We start from the raw sequence: 18,669 nt of genomic DNA, 5'->3' as shown, positions 1-18,669 counted from the left end.
GGTATCAATAGAGCAAATTTGTAAGGCCGCTACCTGGGCCTCACCCTCAACTTTCTTTAGACACTATAGACTAAATCTATCCTCCTCTGCTGACTTGACCTTTGGTAGAAGGGTGCTGCAAGCGGTGGTCCCTCCCTAAGGTGTTCGAAGTCTCCAGAATCTCTCATGTGGTGCTGTCATGGGTGAAGGGAAAACCACCATGGTTACTTACCGGTAGCCGGTTTTTCCGGAACCCATGACAGCACCCGTATATTTCCCCCCCTTTTTCACCGTTTGGGTGTGCACAATAGTCGGGTGTATTTGTGTGATGTGGTGTTGGATAAATATGTAACTAACCGGGAAGTCCTCTCAAATGCTCTGTAATCCAACTGAAGCGGGGGAGAGGTGCCGCCCCTTATGTTTCAGTAGGTTCCTGTCCTGGCGGGGCGGATCCCTCTCTCATGTGGTGCTGTCATGGGTTCCGGAAAAACCGGCTACCGGTAAGTAACCATGGTGGTATTCCTGAATAAATTGTATTCCTCCCGGCAGCCTCCAGCTTTCAGCCATGGAGGCACGGCTTCAGTTACCACTCAGTACACAGTGAACAGCACTGACTGACAGCTGGCTGTACAGTGCATTAGTGCTGAGCTGGCTGTCAGTGTAAGGGTGTGGTTACAGCCACCGCTCACTATGTACTGAACAGTGAGTGAAGCCGCTCCGGCCGCACCTCTATGACTGAAAGACGGAGGCTGCCTGGAGGAATCAAGTTCATTTCCTCTCAGTAGCCAAACTTTCAGTGCAGCAGCCTCATGGCTTTAGAACGCTATTACACTGCAGATTAACCCCATATCTGTAGGTTAATAGCATTTTGGGACAAAGCTTAGGCCTCTTTCACAACTGTAAAAAAGAATAGTGTTGGTTCTGGTATTTTATTAAAAATATGTATCAGTGTATTTATAGTGTTGTAAAGATCCATTAGTAACTAATGGATACTAACGCACTAGAGTGAGTAAGGCACTTCACACTAGTAACTTTTTACATGTAACAGTGCTCTCTTGTACACTAAACGCCATCAGGCTTATCTTGTGCACTGTAGTTTAATACTTTTCACTCATAAAAATGTTCATTGGGCATGTTCCTTCCAGAGTCTATTTTTCGGGCTCTTCTCGATTAACTTTCTTTCCCTATATGCAAACAGCAAGAGATCTGTCATTGAAACCCAGGCAGGATTTCAATTTTTCTTTGGATGCTAAATTAAGAACTTGAACCATTGCATGGGACGTTAATGACATTTTTACTGTATTTCTTTGTATCGGATCCAGAGCAGGCCTCTGTATTTGAGCTTTTGCACCTTAACTTTCTCCATGTTTTGGTTGCTTTCTCTCACTTCTTGTGTGTTCATTTGCAGATAAGGCACCTAGGTCACTCACACCTAGAAGAGCAGCAAGTCTATACTTTTACTGTGGTTTTAGGTAAAATGATAGGTACACTATAATAAAACATAATAGCATAATAGAAAAAAAATAAATAGCACGGCAATCCTAACAACCAGCTGAAAAAGATACCACTTTTTTTTTAAACTGCATTGTACAGTGCCTTGCGAAAGTATTCGGCCCCCTGGAACTTTTCAACCTTTTCCCACATATCATGCTTCAAACATAAAGATACCAAATGTAAATTTTTGGTGAAGAATCAACAACAAGTGGGACACAATTGTGAAGTTGAACGAAATTTATTGGTTATTTTAAATTTTTGTGGAAATTCCGAAACTGAAAAGTGGGGTGTGCAATAATATTCGGCCCCTTTAACTTAATACTTTGTTGCGCCACTTTTTGCTGCGATTACAGCTGCAAGTCACTTTGGGTATGTCTCTATCAGTTTTGTACATCGAGAGACTGAAATTCTTGCCCATTCTTCCTTGGCAAACAGCTCGAGCTCAGTGAGGTTTGATGTAGATCGTTTGTGAACAGCAGTTTTCAGCTCTTTCAGCAGATTCTCGATTGGATTCAGGTCTGGACTTTGACTTGGCCATTCTATCACCTGGATACGTTTATTTGTGAACTATTCCATTGTATATTTTGCTTTATGTTTGGGATCAATGTCTTGTTGGAAGACAAATCTTCGTCCCAGTCTCAGGTCTTTTGCAGACTCCAACAGGTTTTCTTCAAGAATGGTCATGTATTTGGCTCCATCCATCTTCCCATCAATTTTAACCATCTTCCCTGTCCCTGCTGAAGAAAAGCAGGCCTAAACCATGATGCTGCCACCACCATGTTTGACAGTGGGGATGGTGTGTCCAGGGTGATGAGCTGTGTTGCCTTTACGCCAAACATGTCGTTTTATATGTTTTGGTTTCATTTGACCAGAGCACCTTCTTCTACATGTTTGGTGTGTCTCGGTGGCTTGTTGCAAACTTTAAACAACACTTTTTATGGATATCTTTGAGAAATAGATTTCTTCTTGCCACTCTTCCATAAAGGCCATAATTGTGCAGTGTATGACTGATTGTTGTCCAATGGACAGACTGTCCCACCTCAGCTGTAGATCTCTGCAGTTCGTCCAGAGTGATCATGGGCCTCTTGGCTGCATCTCTGATCAGTCTTCTCCTTGTTTGAGATGAAAGTTTCGAGGGACGGCCGGGTCTTGGTAGATTTGCAGTGGTATGATACTCCTTCCATTTCAATATGATCGCTTCCACAGTGCTCCTTGGGATGTTTAAAGTTTTAGAAATCATTTTGTATCCAAATCCAGCTTTAAACTTCTCCACAACAGTATCACAGACCTGCCTGTTGTGTTCCTTGGTCTTCATGATGATCTCTGTGCATCAAACAGAACCCTGAGACTATCACAGAGCAGGTGCATTTATACGGAGACTTGATTACACACAGGTGGATTATATTTATCATCATTAGTCATTTAGGACAACATTGGATCATTCAGAGATCCACAATGAACTTCTGGAGTGAGTTTGCTGCACTGAAAGTAAAGGGGCCGAATAATATTGCACGCCCCACTTTTCAGTTTTTGAATTTCCATAAAATTTTAAATAACCAAGAAATTTCATTCAACTTCACAATTGTGTCCCACTTGTTGTTGATTCTTCACCAAACATTTACATTTGGTATCTTTATGTTTGAAGCATGATATGTGGGAAAAGGTTGAAATGTTCCAGGGGGCTGAATACTTTCGCAAGGCACTGTATATGGTATGTAAAAAAATCCCATTAAAATTAACAAAACAAACAAAATTTTACGTATTTGAAAAACATTGTTTGCCTGATCTAATGTAACATGTTATCTTATAACACAGGTAATCTGTCAGCAGGCCTTTGCTATGTAATCCAAGAGCAGCATAATGTAGAGGCTGAGATCCTGATTTGTCACTTACTAGGCTGTGTTGCTGTTTCAATAAAATCAGTGTTTTATTAGGAGATTATCACTAGAGGACTAAGTGTCTTGTGCCTCCTAGTTCAACCACACCACCACCACGGATTGGCAGCTTTCTGACAATATACAATGTACACAAAGTTGCGAATCAGTAGAGTGGGCGGAGTTATACACAGAAAGCAGCCAATCGGTGGTGTGGGCGGGGTTATACACAGCTCGACATTCCAAACTCTTCTAGATATACAATGCTACTGTCAGAGTACATGGAGAAAACATGCTGACAGTTTCCCTTTGAAGAATGCACAAAGGTATAAAATAATCAAAACAATTTTGGAAATTGTATTAAATTCTTAAATATAAAAGATGACTTATAAATTGAAATGTTTGTTTTTTCTCTTGTGCAGATCGTTCTACAGACAACTTACAAAAGCCATCTGTTATATATATTGAAGATGATGAAAGTGATGACTCTGAAATGGAGGATGATGAGGTACTAAGTGGTTCATTAGAGTTTTGAGTTGGCTACGTTAGGCTGAACTTTATTCGTTTCAAATTTCTATAAGTATAAATAATCGGGCCCTATAATATGTATACTTCCTTTAAGTTTTGCTGGAGTAGGTGTCATGCCATATTCATTGAGTGGCACACCCATGTGGCATGCGCCTCCTTGCATCGTGGCAAAAATGCTACTCCAGTCAGTTATGCGCAAAGGTTACTGTGCAGAATAGTTACTGACTTTTCAATAAACTCTGACACAGCCAATGGCCAATGCAATGGTTAACAAATGTGCTTAATACTTTATCCAAAGTGAAATTTTCACCCCAAAAAGTTACTCCAAGGTGTCTTCGTCCTAATGCGCTTTCTACAGACTGTCACGTGTAATCCATGTATAGCTTCAGGGATGCTATGAAGAACCGCACCTCACAGCCTCACCTGACATCACTAATACGCCAAGAGTCACGGGGTACGGTCTCCCCACTTTCACCAGTGTGACGTTCCGCACCCTGTTGGGATATGTAATGTGAGCCTGGCACAGGATTACACAGACGCCTCCTGTCTACACGGGAACAGGGAGGCACGGGGAATGAGAGAGGGTGGTCCACACGGATACCGGCGTGGCACAACACTCTTTCACAACCATAACATGAAAAAATTTGGGAAAGTTCACGCGGTATGAATACTTTTTCAAGGCTCTGTATTTAATGTCTCATAAATGAATACATTAACTTACATGTATATTCCATATTTCCTGTAGGTAGAATGAATGCCTGGCTTGGGGGGCAGTGTGACTTTTATGATGGCTTTGTTGTTTTGTTTTTTTAAGCAGTGACATACCGTAATGACATTGTACCATAAAATGTTGCCGTTCCATTGTAATTTCTTATCAAAAAAATGATGATAAGGTCTTCATGATCATCATGATCTTGCTTATTCTGTCTCCTAGGACAATGATGTTAGTGGTCTGAAAATTATTAATTCTGAAGAAATTAAATCCTGCATCAAAATTAAGAACGAAGAAGTTGCATCAAACATCAGTTCAGGTGTGTGATAAATTTTGCTTTTTTTCCCTGCTTCAGCATCTAGTATGGACGATCTCTGATTGTCTACGTTATTGCTAAAGATGGCCTGTGGAGTCCAGCAGAATGGGAGATAATCTTTAGTGGCTTTCTGCCCTGTCTTCTAAATGGAGGTCCGAGGATGCAGAATCCTCTTATCTAAAAAGTCTCAAGGATAGGGGGTTGTCCACTGTGGATGACCACTTTTTAAGGTGCTCTAATGTGGCACCTTCTTGCGTGGTATCTGTGACTCTCTACCATATGGTAAGCAGTACTTGGTACAAGCAAGGTACATGTGATAGCATCAAGTCAAGAATTAGTAAGGAGAGTGAGTGACAGAAAAGACCTCAGCAACACATTATAAAGGTCATTTATGGAGGAATGGCAAGGGCAAGTGGTTGGAAAACTAACTGGAGCCACAGGTGAGTGCACATGGGCAAGGAGAAAACAAAGCAGGAGAATTTTACTAACTGATTATATTTGTAGCAGCTGGGGTACTAGTGCCTGCTCTATGACATACATTTTTGTCAGGCTGACCTTTTGGGTGCTACATGTGCACCCTGGAGATTAGTAGCAGGAGTGAGACCAAATTACTTAGTCCTTCTTCTGCTGGGATCAGTGCTAATGCCAATCCTGGAAGTGTAGCTCTCCATGCTGGGGTCAACAGTGATCGCTGAATCTAGGCAATCAGCCAGAGGGAGTGGGCTCCCTTTTGTAACCCGTGGGCCCATCCCTGCTAACAATGGACCCTTGGCTGCATGTTACTACGGCTTTTAGACTAGCTATCGTTGTTTTGTTACGTATTGCACTGCATTCAGTATATGAGCGATCAAGTTCCCTAGTGGGAATCAAATAAAAAGAAAATGTTTTCCTGTTAATGTTTTATATTGTAGAAATATAAATAGAAAAGAAAATTTCACATCATTGGTATCCCTGCTTCTGCAACAACTTGATATTTAACCACTTCCTGACATGTGATGCAATAGTATGTCAGAGGTTGGGTCCCTGAGTCAATCTTTGACAGTGGCATTTAAAAGGAACCTGTCACATGAAAAAATGCTATTAGCCTGCAAATATGGGGTTAATCTGCAGATATCACATACCTCCCATGCTGACATGGAGTCCATCATATCACACTTTTGTCTACTGATATATTAGTCTAGTACTAGATTTCTCCTTCGCCTCATTGGGGGACACAGGTACTGTGGGTGTATGCTACTGACGCCTGGAGGCTGACACTAAGTGAAAAAAAGAGGTTAGCTCCTCCTTCGCTTTACACCCTCGCCCTGATTGCAGGCGGAAATCAGTTCATGCTTAGTGTCCGTTGGAGGCACACGTCTGTTTTTCTCCAGACTCTTTTTTTCACTATGAAGATGAGACGGGTCCGATCTCCCCAAACCATCAACGGGCGAGCACGTGTGAGTATCGCCTCCACGTATCCTCTCCCACAACGTGGGACATGATGCCGGACTTAGGCCTGACCACCCTAAGGTATTGAAACCCTAGGCTGTACAGAGGCACAAGCATAGTCCGTGCGGCCCCCACTGCACCACCAATGCTAGACTGCGGTGCTTCAAGGCGGCGGACGGTCCCTCTCCTCATCCCTGAAGAGAAAGATGGAGCTAGGGTGCCTGCGCCGTCCTATATGTGTTCCCCCCTCCCCTCTACCTGAGCTGGGAAGCTGAAGCATCATCACAGAGGGGGAGGGCTCCTGCAGCAGTGTCCACAGGGCTGGAGCCCTTAGCTTTTTCCTCGGGGGTCAGAGCGGCAGCATCCAAAGATAGCGAGCGCGCGCGCCCCCCCCCATCAGGCACGGCAGCGGATCCTGACGTCCAGCTGTGTAGCCTCGGCCTAGAACTCCGTGGGAGGTGGGTCCACCCCCCCCTCGCGGGCAGGTGCTATAAATCTAGCCCACGGCTTCAGCCGGCGCTAGGCTGCGGTCGGAAGTCCCGCCTCCTTCGCGTCACTTCATGCGGCCCGCCCCCTATGGCCTGGGCGGCCGCCGAAGAGATTGACCCCCCGGCTTCGGACCAGCGCTAGGCCGAAAACCGGAAGTACCGCCCCCAGGACTCTCCTTCCGACGGCCCGCCCCGCAGCTGTGGTGCGCTTCTTTGAGCTGCAGCAACGCCCGGCACTTCCAGGACACGTGGGGGCACAGGACTGGGGTAAGTGCTGCCCCCCCAACGCGAGAGGCCACTCTATGGGAAAACGAGGATTGCTCCCCCAGCGGTATGCATTGATGATGCAGGGCAGACACAGCATGTCCGGAAAAGTGAAGACGCACACGTTTCTATACACTGCATGCATCTCTTGTCGGGCCGCTTTTCTGCGGGTGCAGAGCAAGCAGTTATGCGAAGCCTGCGATTCCGAACGCACCCAGGAGCCCTCCCCTGCGACCGAGCCCAGTACCAAGTCCCCCGGAGTGGGCCCTGTCACTGTTGCAGTCCATGGCGTCGCTTACGAGAGCAATCGAGTCCCTTCGCGCCCCAGATAAGGGCAGGGATAGTGGCTCGCCTCCACCTCACAGGAGCCTCCGGCCTGCAGGGGCCGCCCTCACTCCAGGCAGACGCAGGGGAAACGATCCCACACAGCGTCTCCCGGTCCATCCGGTGCCTCGGGTTCCGTGAGTTCTGCTTCTCGCTCTCCTTCACCAGTAGTCGATAGCGAGCAAAGCTCAGATTTCGACTCAGACGAACCCCTTGACCTAGATGCTCCGGGGTGTCGTGAAACAGTGGACAGCCTCATCGAAGCCGTCAACCAGACTTTGGGGATTGAGGATGATTACACCTTGGGTTCGGGCCATAAGGTGTCATTTAAGCAAGTTAAGCGGCCGCATAGAGTATTATGTACTCACCCAGAGTTCGAGGACATAGTGCAACGACACAGGGAGCGGCCGGACAGACGTTTTTCGGACCAGAAGGCGCTCAAAGCGAGGTATCCGTTTGCCCCAGACCTCTGTAAAAAAATGGACGGAATCCCCAACGGTGGATCCACCCGTGTCACGCTTGGCCTCTAAAACCCTGTTATCCGTACCTAGTGGTTCTTCTATTAAGGATCCCACAGATCGTCTCATAGAGAGCTTGGTTCGCGCAGTATTTGAGGCATAAGGGTCGGCACTCTCTCCCTCGTTCGCGGCAACATGGGTGGCCAAGGCCATGATTTCTTGGTCAGAATCATTGAACAAAGCCTTCCAGGATAGGGACCTACCTGCAGAAGTATCAGAGATTGCATGTCAAATCGCTATGGCTGGGGACTACTTAATCAATGCATCTTTGGATGCGGCCAATTGCGCGGCACTTGCTGCCGCAAACACAATTTCCATTAGGAGAGCTCTATGGTTAAGGACATGGCGGGCCGATTCAACCTCCAAGAAGTCCTTGCCTTCCCTACCTTATCAGTGCGGCCGCCTATTTGGAGAGGTTAGATCAGCTCATCTCTGACTCCACAGGAGGAAAGAGCAGTTTTCTCCCTCAACAAAAGGTCAAACCGCTGTTTCGTCACCATTTTCAGGCACGTTTTCGGGCCTTTCGCAACCCCGGGTGGACTACGGCGGCCAACTCCGCCGCTTCAGGTCGCCCCAACCAGGATAGAGGTCGGCAGGTCTCATATAGAGCCAACCCATTGGGGAGAATGCGTACTTACCAGCCGAGGTCGAGGGGATCCAGGTCCCCAAGATCTTCAGCCAAATGACTCGAGGCATTTGCCAGGCGACACCAGCAAGGTTGGCAGCCGCCTACTCTGGTTTCGCCACATCTGGCTCACCGTCTCACACGACACATGGGTAAGAGAGCTGGTGTCCTCAGGGTACAAGGTAGAGTTTGTCAGGTACCCCCAAGACAGTTTTTTCTTTCCCGTCTTCCCAAGGTGGATACCCGGGCAAGGGCTTTGCTAGGAGCCATCAAATCTCTCCAGCGCAACGGAGTCATTATGCCCGTGCCAGAACACAAAAAAGCTCATGGCTTCTATTCCAACCTATTCGCAGTCACCAAAAAGGACGGGACTGTCAGACCTGTTTTGGACCTGAAGCTCTTGAACAAATTCATCAGGGTCAGACATTTTTGGATGGAGTCTCTCCGTTCAGTCATATCGGCAATGGGGCAAGGAGAATACATACCTCTATCGATATCCAAGACGCCTACCTACATATCCTCATTTTCCCTCTGCATCAAAGATCTCTACGCTTCGCCATCAACGGTCTACATTTTCAGTTCGCAGTTCTGCCCTTCCGGCTAGCCACCGCCCCTAGAGTGTTCACAAAAGTCAAGGCAGTCGTCATGACCATCCTGCACTCCCGGGGCATAGTCGTCTTGCCTTACTTAGATGACCTCTTGGTCAAGGGCCCTTCAATTCGGGCATGCGAGGAAAGTGTCATCATCACGCTAGATACTCTTTGCCGCTTAGGGTGATTGGTCAACGTGAAGAAATCATCCCTTGTTCCAGCTCAGAGGATTTCCTTTCTAGGGATGATCTTCGACACCTTCCGAGGGTTGGTAATTCTCCCTCAGGACAAGGCCTTAGCTCTCCGGCATGGAGTCCGGACACTTCACCAACCAGTCCCTCATACCATCCGTTTCGGGATGACGATTCTAGGAAAAATGGTGGCAGCAATGGAAGCGATACCGCTCGCCCAGTTCCATCTTCACCCCCTGCAGCATTCCCTCTTGTCATCTTGGGACAAGAACCCATTCACGCTCGATCACCGGTGCCGGTTGTCCTCTCAGGTCAGACGGTCACTCGAGTGGTGGATAACCTTTTCCCCCAGACCATTGGTTGGTGGTCACAACCGACGTCAGCCTCCTCGGCTAGGAAGCGGTTTTTCACCACTACACGACCCAAGGACGGTGGTCGCCGCTGGAGACATGCCTCCTGATCAACTTGTTGGAGATAAGAGCGATCCGGCTGGCTCTGCAACATTTTCATCACCTTCTAGCAGGCCGCCCCGTCCGGATTCAATCGGACAACGCCACGGCGGTGGCTTACATAAATCATCAAGGGGGCACCCGCAGCAGAGCAACCATGCGCGAGGTAGGGCACGTTCTTCATTGGGCCGAGAGGAACCACTCGATATCAGCAATCCACATCCCGGGCGTGGAGAACTGGGCGGCAGACTTCCTCAGCAGGCAGGGTCTTGCGTCCAGGGAGTGGTCACTACACCCCGAGGTCTTCCAGCAGATTTGCCAACGGTGGGGGACACCAGATGTGGACCTGATGGCTTCCAGGGTGAACGCCAAGGTGCCCACGTATGTCGCTCGGTCCAGGGACCCGCAGGCAATCGCTGTGGATGCGTTGGTTCTGCCATGGAACCAGTTTCTCCTCCCATAGCCATTTCCCCCGCTGCCACTACTTCCGAGAGTCATCAAAAAGATCAAAACAGAAGGGGTTCCAGCGATTCTGCTGGCCCTAGACTGGCCTCGTCGAACGTGGTACGCAGCTCTAGTGCAGCTGCTTGCCGACGTTCTTTGGTGACTGCCAGAGTGCCCAGATCTACTGTTCCAGGGCCCGATCTTCCACCCGAGCTTAGGGGGGCCCCTGTGTTTGACAGCATGGCCGTTGAATCTTGGATTCTAACCCAAGTGGGGTTTGAGCGAGAGGTGGTCGCTACAATGGTTAGCGCCCGGAAGCCTGCCTCAGCACGTATTTACCATCACACCTGGAAGGTTTTCTTTTCTTGGCGTCAAGACCGCGATTGTTCTCCACTGAGATTCTCTATCCCCAACATCTTGGCATTTCTCCAGTCTGGCCTAGACTCAGGGTTAGCCCCAAGCTCCCTCAGGAGTTTCCCATTTGGTACCTCCCTATAGGGCGCCCCCGGATGCCTGGGACCTTAACCTGGTCCTAAGCGTTTTGCAGGAAGCCCCATTTGAACCGCTTTCTCTTGTACCTTTCCTGGAAAGTGGTGATCCTGGTCTCGGAGCTGGCGGCCCTATCCTGCCGAGTCCCGTTTCTCACTTTCCATAAGGATAAGGTGGTGCTCAGACCAGCCCCTCTCTTTCTGCCGAAGGTCGTTTCCTCATTTCACATTAATGAGGATATTGTCTTGCCATCCTTTTGTCCAGCACAGGTACACCGTGTGGAAAAGGCTCTTCACACGTTAGACCTGGTAAGAGCCCTCCGGACGTACGTGTCACGGACGGCACCCTTTCGTCAGACAGGCACGCTGTTCGTGCTCCCCGAGGGGCGCAGGAAGGGACTCGATACCGCAAAATCGAACATAGCTAGATGGATTCGTTTGACTATTCTGGAGTCCTACCGCATCAAAGGTGCGCCGGTTCCAGCAGGGATCAGAGAACACTCGGGCAGTGGGTGCCTCTTGGGTGTTTCGGCACCAGGCTTCGACGGAACAGGTTTGCAAGGCAGCGACCTGGTCCAGCCTGCACACATTTGCCAAACATTACAATATCCATACTCAGGCCTCAGCGGATGCGAGCCTGGGTAGAAGGATTCTCCAAGCAGCGGTGACGCACCTTTAGACAGGAGGTGCATGTAGCTTGGATCGGTGAGTCAACTCCCACCCAGGGACTGCTTTAGGATGTCCCACAGTACCTGTGCCCCCCAATGAGGCGAAGGAGAAACATGGATTTTTGTGATAAACTCACCGTAAAATCCTTTTCTCCGAGACGCTCATTGGGGGACACGACACCCACCCTGTTAGCCAGTTGGCTCTTGTTTGTTTAATTAATATGCATTTTCGTTTGATATTAGGGTGTTTTTTTTCTGGACATGTTGTTACCTGCATTAAGGCTGATTTTGTTGTCCTCCTACTGCTTTTGCACTAAACTGATTTCCGCCTGCAATCGGGGCGAGGGTGTATATGGCGGAGGAGGAGCTAACCTCTTTTTTTTCACTTAGTGTCAGCCTCCAGGCGGCAGTAGCATACACCCACAGCACCTGTGTCCCCCAATGAGCGTCTCAGAGAAAAGGATTTTACGGTGAGTTTATCACAAAAATCCATGTTTTCTATTACTATTATCCAGATAATTTTTCCTATATTTGGCGTCCATCAGGTTTTCTATTTTTCACAGTAAAGGCCTTTCTATTTTACAGGTGGTAAAGACACTGCTACATCCGCAACGGATCTTAAAATCCTTCCCTTTAACCGAAAAATGATGACTGCAGATAAACCGTTTTATTGTGACGACTGTGGTGGCTTCTTTAAGAACCAGTCCAGTTTGATCCTGCACCGTAGAATTCACTCCGGAGAGAATCCATTTTCCTGTTCCCAATGTGGAACAGAGTTTATAAAGAAGGCATATTATATTCGACACCAGAGACTTCACGAAGGCGAGAAGCCGTATAAGTCTACTGAGTGCAGGAAGCTTTATGCACAGAAGCAGAGTCTGATCAAGCATCAAAAGTTTCATGCTGAAAATGAACCTCTCTCGTGTCCGGAGCGTGGGGAAAACTTCATCCGTCAGTCTCATCTGGTCAATCATAGTAAAACCCACAAAGGTTTAAAACGCTACTCATGCCCTGACTGCGGAGATTTCTTCATGTTGCGTTCCAGTCTAGTAATTCATCAAAGGGTTCATAGCGCCGAAAAGCCGTTTTCTAACTGAATTGATGGAAGCATATTGACGTGAGAATCTCGGACTCTGTTCGCTGCCTTATGTGTACCTGTATAGTCAGCTGATGTTTTGGCAGGAAATAAGCGTTAAATATGCACCTTTTTGTCTTGGCTTTTACATGCGTTTTTGATGCGGATTTTTCCCCATTCATTAGTACGGGTGAAATTTTCAGCAAAATTGCTGCAAGAATTGACATGCAGCAGATTTAAATGTGCTGCAAATGTGCAAGGAAAAAATAACGTGGGCATGAGACTTCAGGGATCTCTTTGCTAGTATCAGGGAATCCTACAGGTTTTGTGACAAATCTGTGAAAAAAAACTTGTGCACAGACCTCAAGTGTATATATATTTATGCAAATGAAGGCAGGATCATGTAATGTAGGAAGAATACTAGAGTCAATGATTTATTTCAGCTTTTATGTTTTTCATCACATTCCCAGTGTCTCGGAAGTTTACATTCCTTGGGTTTGTCCAACTTGGTCCAAATGTTTCAAGTACTGTAGTTTTCCATAGGCTTCTCGCCTTAAGTTGCTAGAATATTGGTCAATTCCTCCTGAGATAACTGTTGTAACGGAGTCATGTTTGTAGGCCTCTTTGCTCGAATAAGCTTTTTCAGTTCTGGATTTACTTTTTCTATGGGATTGAGGTCAGATCTCTGTGATGACCACTTTGTTGACTTTAAAGTGAGCCTGACACCTGATTCTTGCTGTCTGACTTACAGGCAGCAGGAATAAGGGCCCCGTCACACATAGCGATCTCGCTAGTGAGATCGCTGCTGAGTCACAAGTTTTGTGACACAACAGCGATCTCACCAGCGAGATCGCTGTGTGTGACAGCGATCAGCGACCGGCCCCCCTGCCGGTATCGCTGTAGGAAACCGCTGGACATTTCTTGTGTCGCTGTTCTTCCGCTGGCCAGCACGCATCGCTGCGTGTGACAGGCGGGAGACCAGCGATCTGCTGGTAACTAACGTACACATCGGGTATCCAAGGGACGTCCCTTGGATACCCGATGTGTACGTTAGTTACCAGCTCCCTGCATCAGCACGCTGGTAACTAACGAACTCATCGACGCCACGCGCTCGGCGTCGCTGTGCTGATTGCTGGTGAAGCTGTATGACAGCTCACCAGCGATCACATAGCGACTCACCAGCGATCCTGACACGTTGATATCGTTGTCGGGATCGCTGGTGAGCCGCTATGTGTGACTCCAGCTTAAGACACATGCTCTGTTATTTCAGCCACTTATGTATTACACATTTATAAATGTTTTAAACGTACATTTAAAAACCAGCCTAGGACCATGTCACTCAGGTGTCTAGTCTAAGAGGCGGGTCCCCTGCAGCTTCTCTCCACCCTGTTCTTCTATACACACATGTAGTTGAAGACCTGTCACTTAATGGGTGAGGAGCAGGGAGAATCTGCTAAAGACCAGACTTTTACACTAGTTCCCCTGGCCGGCATAATCCCTGGTCGTCTTTTCAATTATTTTTTTTTATCTGAAATGTTATGGCGTTTCAGAGTAAAACACACTTAAGGGCCTGTCACACTAAGCGATATCGCTAGCAATATTGATGTAACGTCACTGGTTTTTGTGACGTAGCAGCGATATCGCTATGTCTGATACTTACCTCCGACCGGCTCCCCGCTGATTGTGCGAGATCGTTCTGGACCGTTTCTCGTCATCAGCTTCCTGCTGGGCTTCCTGTGGCGCCGACGAGCGACGCGAGCGGGAGGACGTCAGGATCGCCTCGTCTAACAGGTAAGTAGCGACTCCCGACCTTTGCTATGTCGTTGGTGAGATCTGCCTGTGTGGCAGCTCACTAGCGACCACTTTGCGATGCACCAGCGATCCTGACTGCGTTATATCGCTGGTTGTGATTGCTGGTGCATCGCTAAGTGTGACAGTACCTTAAGACTCTGATTCATGGTGGTCCTTATCTCAGGCAGTATGAATCAGCTGACAGATTCCCTTTAAACCATTTTGCCAAGACCTTGGAAGTATGCTTGTGGTCATTGTCCAATTAAAACACCCATTTGCGCCCAAGTTGTAACATCATGGCTGATGTCGAGAGATCTTGCTTTAATATCTCAAGTTTTTTTCTTTCTTTTAATATTTAGTGACGTCTACTAGCCACTCATGCAGCAGAGCACCCCCACAACATGACGCTGCCACATTCAGACTTCAGGTTTCGCTTTTAAACCTTCCCCTTTTTTTTCAATACTACACAATGGTTATTATGGCCAAATAATTCCATTTTTGTTTCTTCAGACCACGGAAAGTAACATTATTTATGCCGTTGCCATTCAGCCACAGCTTAGTAAAGTATTTATCAACACTTGGTTAGTGCTTTCACAATGACGTTGGCCACAAGATTCCGTGGGCTTTGCTTACTGGAATCCCACAGACATTCAAATGTAACTTTTGCTAGAAAGTCGGATGCTTTATTGGGCATTAGGGACACTTTTGTGACTATTCGATATTGTGTTGTTTACAAAAATCACCATTCTGAGGCTGCCCATTTTTTTCTTAACCCCTTGGTGAACGAGCTAATGTTGACTTTATCCCCGAGGGTGGTTTGCACGTTAATGACCTAGCCAAATTTTTTTAAATCTAACCACTGTCATTTTATCATGTTATAGCTCTGAAACACTTCAACGTATCCCACTGATTCTGAGATTGTTTTTTGTGACATATTGTACTTCATGGTAGTGGTAAATTTTGGTTGATATGATTTGTGTTTTATTTATGAAAATATTTAAAATTTGACAAAAAAATTGAAAATTTCACAATTTTAAAACTTTCAAATTTTAGACCCTTAAATCAGATACCGTATATACTCATGTATAAGCTGGCCCCCTTAATTTTGCCACAAAAAACTGGGAAAACATTGACTCGTGTATAAGCCGAGGGTGGAATCCATAGACTATGCCCCCATATGCTGCTCCATAGATTATGCCCCCATATGCTGCTCCATAGACTATGCCCCCATATGCTTCTCTATAGTTTATGCCCCCATATACTATGCCCCCCATATACTGCAAAAAAAAATGCCATACTTACCCCTCCTGGGTCCATCGCCGCTGTCTGCTTCTTGTGTCAGTGACTGTTCTGCCAGCAGAGGGGCGGCGCGACCATGTCACCGCGCCCCCTGCTGCCTAAACGTCACTGACACAGGATGCAGCAAAGACAGCGGTGAGCAGCGATGGACCGGGGGACAGGTGAATATCACTATACTCACCCATCGTGCTGCGGTCTCTGCAGCCTCGCTTCTCCTCTGTCTCCCTGTCTTCAGCGGTCACGTGGTACCGCTCATTACACTCATGAATATGCGCATATTCATGAGTGTAATGAGCGGTACCACGTGACCGCTGAAGACAGGAAGGGAGACAGTGGAAAAGCGATGCTGCCGTTGCAGAGAACGTGCCAGGACTGGCAAGTATGATCTCTGACACCCCCACTCCCGCGACGACCCCCAGGTATATGACCCTTGTATAAGCCGAGAGGGGGACTTTCAACCCAAAAAAATGGGCTGAAAATCTCGGCTTATACACGAGTATATACGGTAATTATACTACACAAAATAATGAATAAAGTTTCCCAAATGTGTACTTTACATCGTCACAATTTTTTTAAACTTAATTTTATTTGTTAGGATGTTATAAGGGTTAAAAGTTGACCAACAGTTTCTCAATTTTCCAACAAAATTTACAAAACCATTTTTTCATGGACCACATCTCATTTGAAGTGACTTTGAGTGGCCTATATGACAGAAAATACCCCAAAGTGACCCCATTCTAAAACCTGCCGCTCTCAAAGTCCTCAAAACCACATTCATGAAGTTTATTAACCTTTCAGGTTCTTCACAGGATTTATTGAAATGTGGAAGGAAAAAATTAACATTTTACCCTTTTTCACAAAAGATTAACAGGAGAAAATGGAGCCCAAAAGTTGTGCAATTTCTCCTGAGTACGCCGATACTCCATATGTGGGGGTAAACTACTATTTGGGTACACGGCAGGGTTCAGAAGGGAAGCAGCACCATTTGACTTTTGGAACATAAAAATGGCTGGAGTCGAGAGCAGACACCATTTTGCGTTTGGAGAGCCCCTGATGTGCTAAAACAGTGGAAACCCCTCACAAGTGATCCCATTTTGGAAACTGCACCCCTAAAGGATTTTATCCAGGGGTATAGTGAGGATTTTTAACCTAAAGGTATTACACTGAATTTGATAACATTAGGTCGTCATATTGAATGTCATTAGTGTTGAGCACAAGCGCTAGCTACTCAAGTTTGCGTCAGGGTTCTCAGGTATGAACCAAGTATCGCGGGTGCTCATGTGACCCCGATGCAAACTCGAGTAGCGAGCATGTGTACTCAGCACCAGTCATATCGGCATTATTTTTTTAAACTTTTGAAAAAGCCCAAACCCCAATGCTAACACAAGCCTAACCCCAATCCTAACTGAAATGGCAAAGAATGAAATAAATGAAAACTATAAAATAAAAAAAATCTAACCTAAGGGGATGAAACATGGGTTATGACATACTAGTTATTGGCTTTTGATCACTGTAATGGGATCTATCAAAGTGATCAAAATGAACCAATAAGAAAAATTGGTGCCCGCCATTTTTTTTCCTGAAAGTTTTGGCGGAGGGTTCGGGACGGGAGATGGCAGGGGTACCTCAGTTCTCTGTCCTCTGACATGTATATCAAGTCAGAAGAGAGAGAAATATCTTAATAGTAGGCACACTTTTTTTCCCGTGATCACCGTTGTTCATGGAATAATGGAGATCATGTGATCGGGGACAGGAAAAACAGCCCCGATTGTGTTCTCCAGGGTCTCAGCTACCCCCAGTAGCTCTATATCCTTATTCCCAATCGCCATTTTAAAACGAATATATTTATTATTATAGCGCCATTTATTCCTTGGCGCTTTACATGTGAGGAGGGGTATAAGGGAATAAGGCCTTCTGATGGCCGCTGGTTTCAGCGACATGATTTCAGCACTGCAGACGATATCAGACACAGGGACCACTGACAGACTCAGTACTGGCCTCGGAGAGTAAAGGATCTGCAGCCAGGAAAGAGGGGTTTTCTGAAACCTCGAAATCCCCCTTAATAAACTTTTCATTTTAATAACCGTGTGCTTTGTCTTTGTTTTGTATGTGTTCCTTAAAGGAGTGGTTTCCGAAACATTAAGAATGCATTCAGCATTTTTTGACTAACACCATCTCATGTCTCAACTATCACTGGTTGCATTTCTTCTTTTAAACATTTAAACATCACACATCCTTAAAGAGGACTTGTAGACTCCTGTGCATTCCCCGACACAGTATGATGTCCCCACAGTGCATCCCTCCTTACGAAGTATAATATCTCAACACTGCAGTGTCACTCAAAATAGTGTAGTGACTTGTAATAATTATGAAGGTACTATGGAATCTGATTGTGTGGGATAAAACGAAACTGATACCAAAGTTGAGACAAACTGTATTAACAAAGGAAAGAGTATAACACAAACTTACAGAGTAATTCCTGAAATTAAAGTGAAGTGCAAACAGCACAAACGGAAATGTCCAGCAACTATGCTAGCAGAGCGCGGCCGCTAATACAAGCAAGTCCAGAATTTATATGCGGTAAGAGTGCGACCTGCACTTATATGTGGTAGTCCAAGAATATGCAAACAGTGAAGCTAACACTATTCATGAAAGTACAGAAATATGCAGATGGTGAACAACAAGAAGAAGGGTTTCCCAGTGTACTTCTTTTAGGGCTGAAAAAGTCCAGCACCACATCCTGCACAGACACAGTTCCAGGAGTAAATACTCCGATAATAATGACAGTCTTATGATCCAGCAGTTGCAGAGATGTGTAGCTTCTCTAGTCTGGACAATAGGTAAGCACAACCAGGACCAGGAAGCAGCGTAGAGAACTGAAGGCAGCTGGAACTGATGAGGCAGAGCACAGAGTAAACTAGCAGCAGTTGGAACACCAGAAGCGAGTCCGGAGGATGCTCAGAAGCCACCAGCAGCAAAATACTCAGGCAAGGAGTCTTTCCGAACTTAAGTAACAGGACATTTGTTGGGAATCTCTCTCAGGCAAAACTAACAGGTCAAGGAAATTCTTATCCTCTCTTGCTGACAACTTTATCTTCCAAAAGGTAAGGGAGAAAACAAGGGG

The 18,669-nt window shown here is 46.4% G+C and overlaps 1 protein-coding gene across 4 annotated transcripts in view; it reads left to right on the top strand.

Moving 5' to 3' along the window:
• LOC141074258 (uncharacterized) overlaps positions 1–15,217 on the top strand; it is a 114,843-nt gene extending 99,626 nt beyond the window's left edge. For all 4 annotated transcript variants that reach the window (XM_073561880.1, XM_073561878.1, XM_073561879.1 and 1 more), the window contains 3 exons: positions 3,770–3,855; positions 4,810–4,906; positions 11,966–15,217. In XM_073561880.1, coding sequence (XP_073417981.1) covers positions 3,770–3,855; positions 4,810–4,906; positions 11,966–12,477 — 695 coding nt within the window. In that variant the 3' untranslated portion in view covers positions 12,478–15,217. The remainder of the gene's footprint in view (positions 1–3,769; positions 3,856–4,809; positions 4,907–11,965) is intronic.
• The last annotated feature ends 3,452 nt before the right edge of the window (positions 15,218–18,669 follow it).

The sequence above is a fragment of the Dendrobates tinctorius genome, unplaced genomic scaffold, assembly GCF_039654945.1.
Source record: "Dendrobates tinctorius isolate UK_male_01 unplaced genomic scaffold, ASM3965494v1 ptg000331l, whole genome shotgun sequence".
In the NCBI taxonomy this organism is placed as follows: domain Eukaryota; kingdom Metazoa; phylum Chordata; class Amphibia; order Anura; family Dendrobatidae; genus Dendrobates; species Dendrobates tinctorius.
This window is presented reverse-complemented; position numbering and strand designations above follow the sequence as displayed.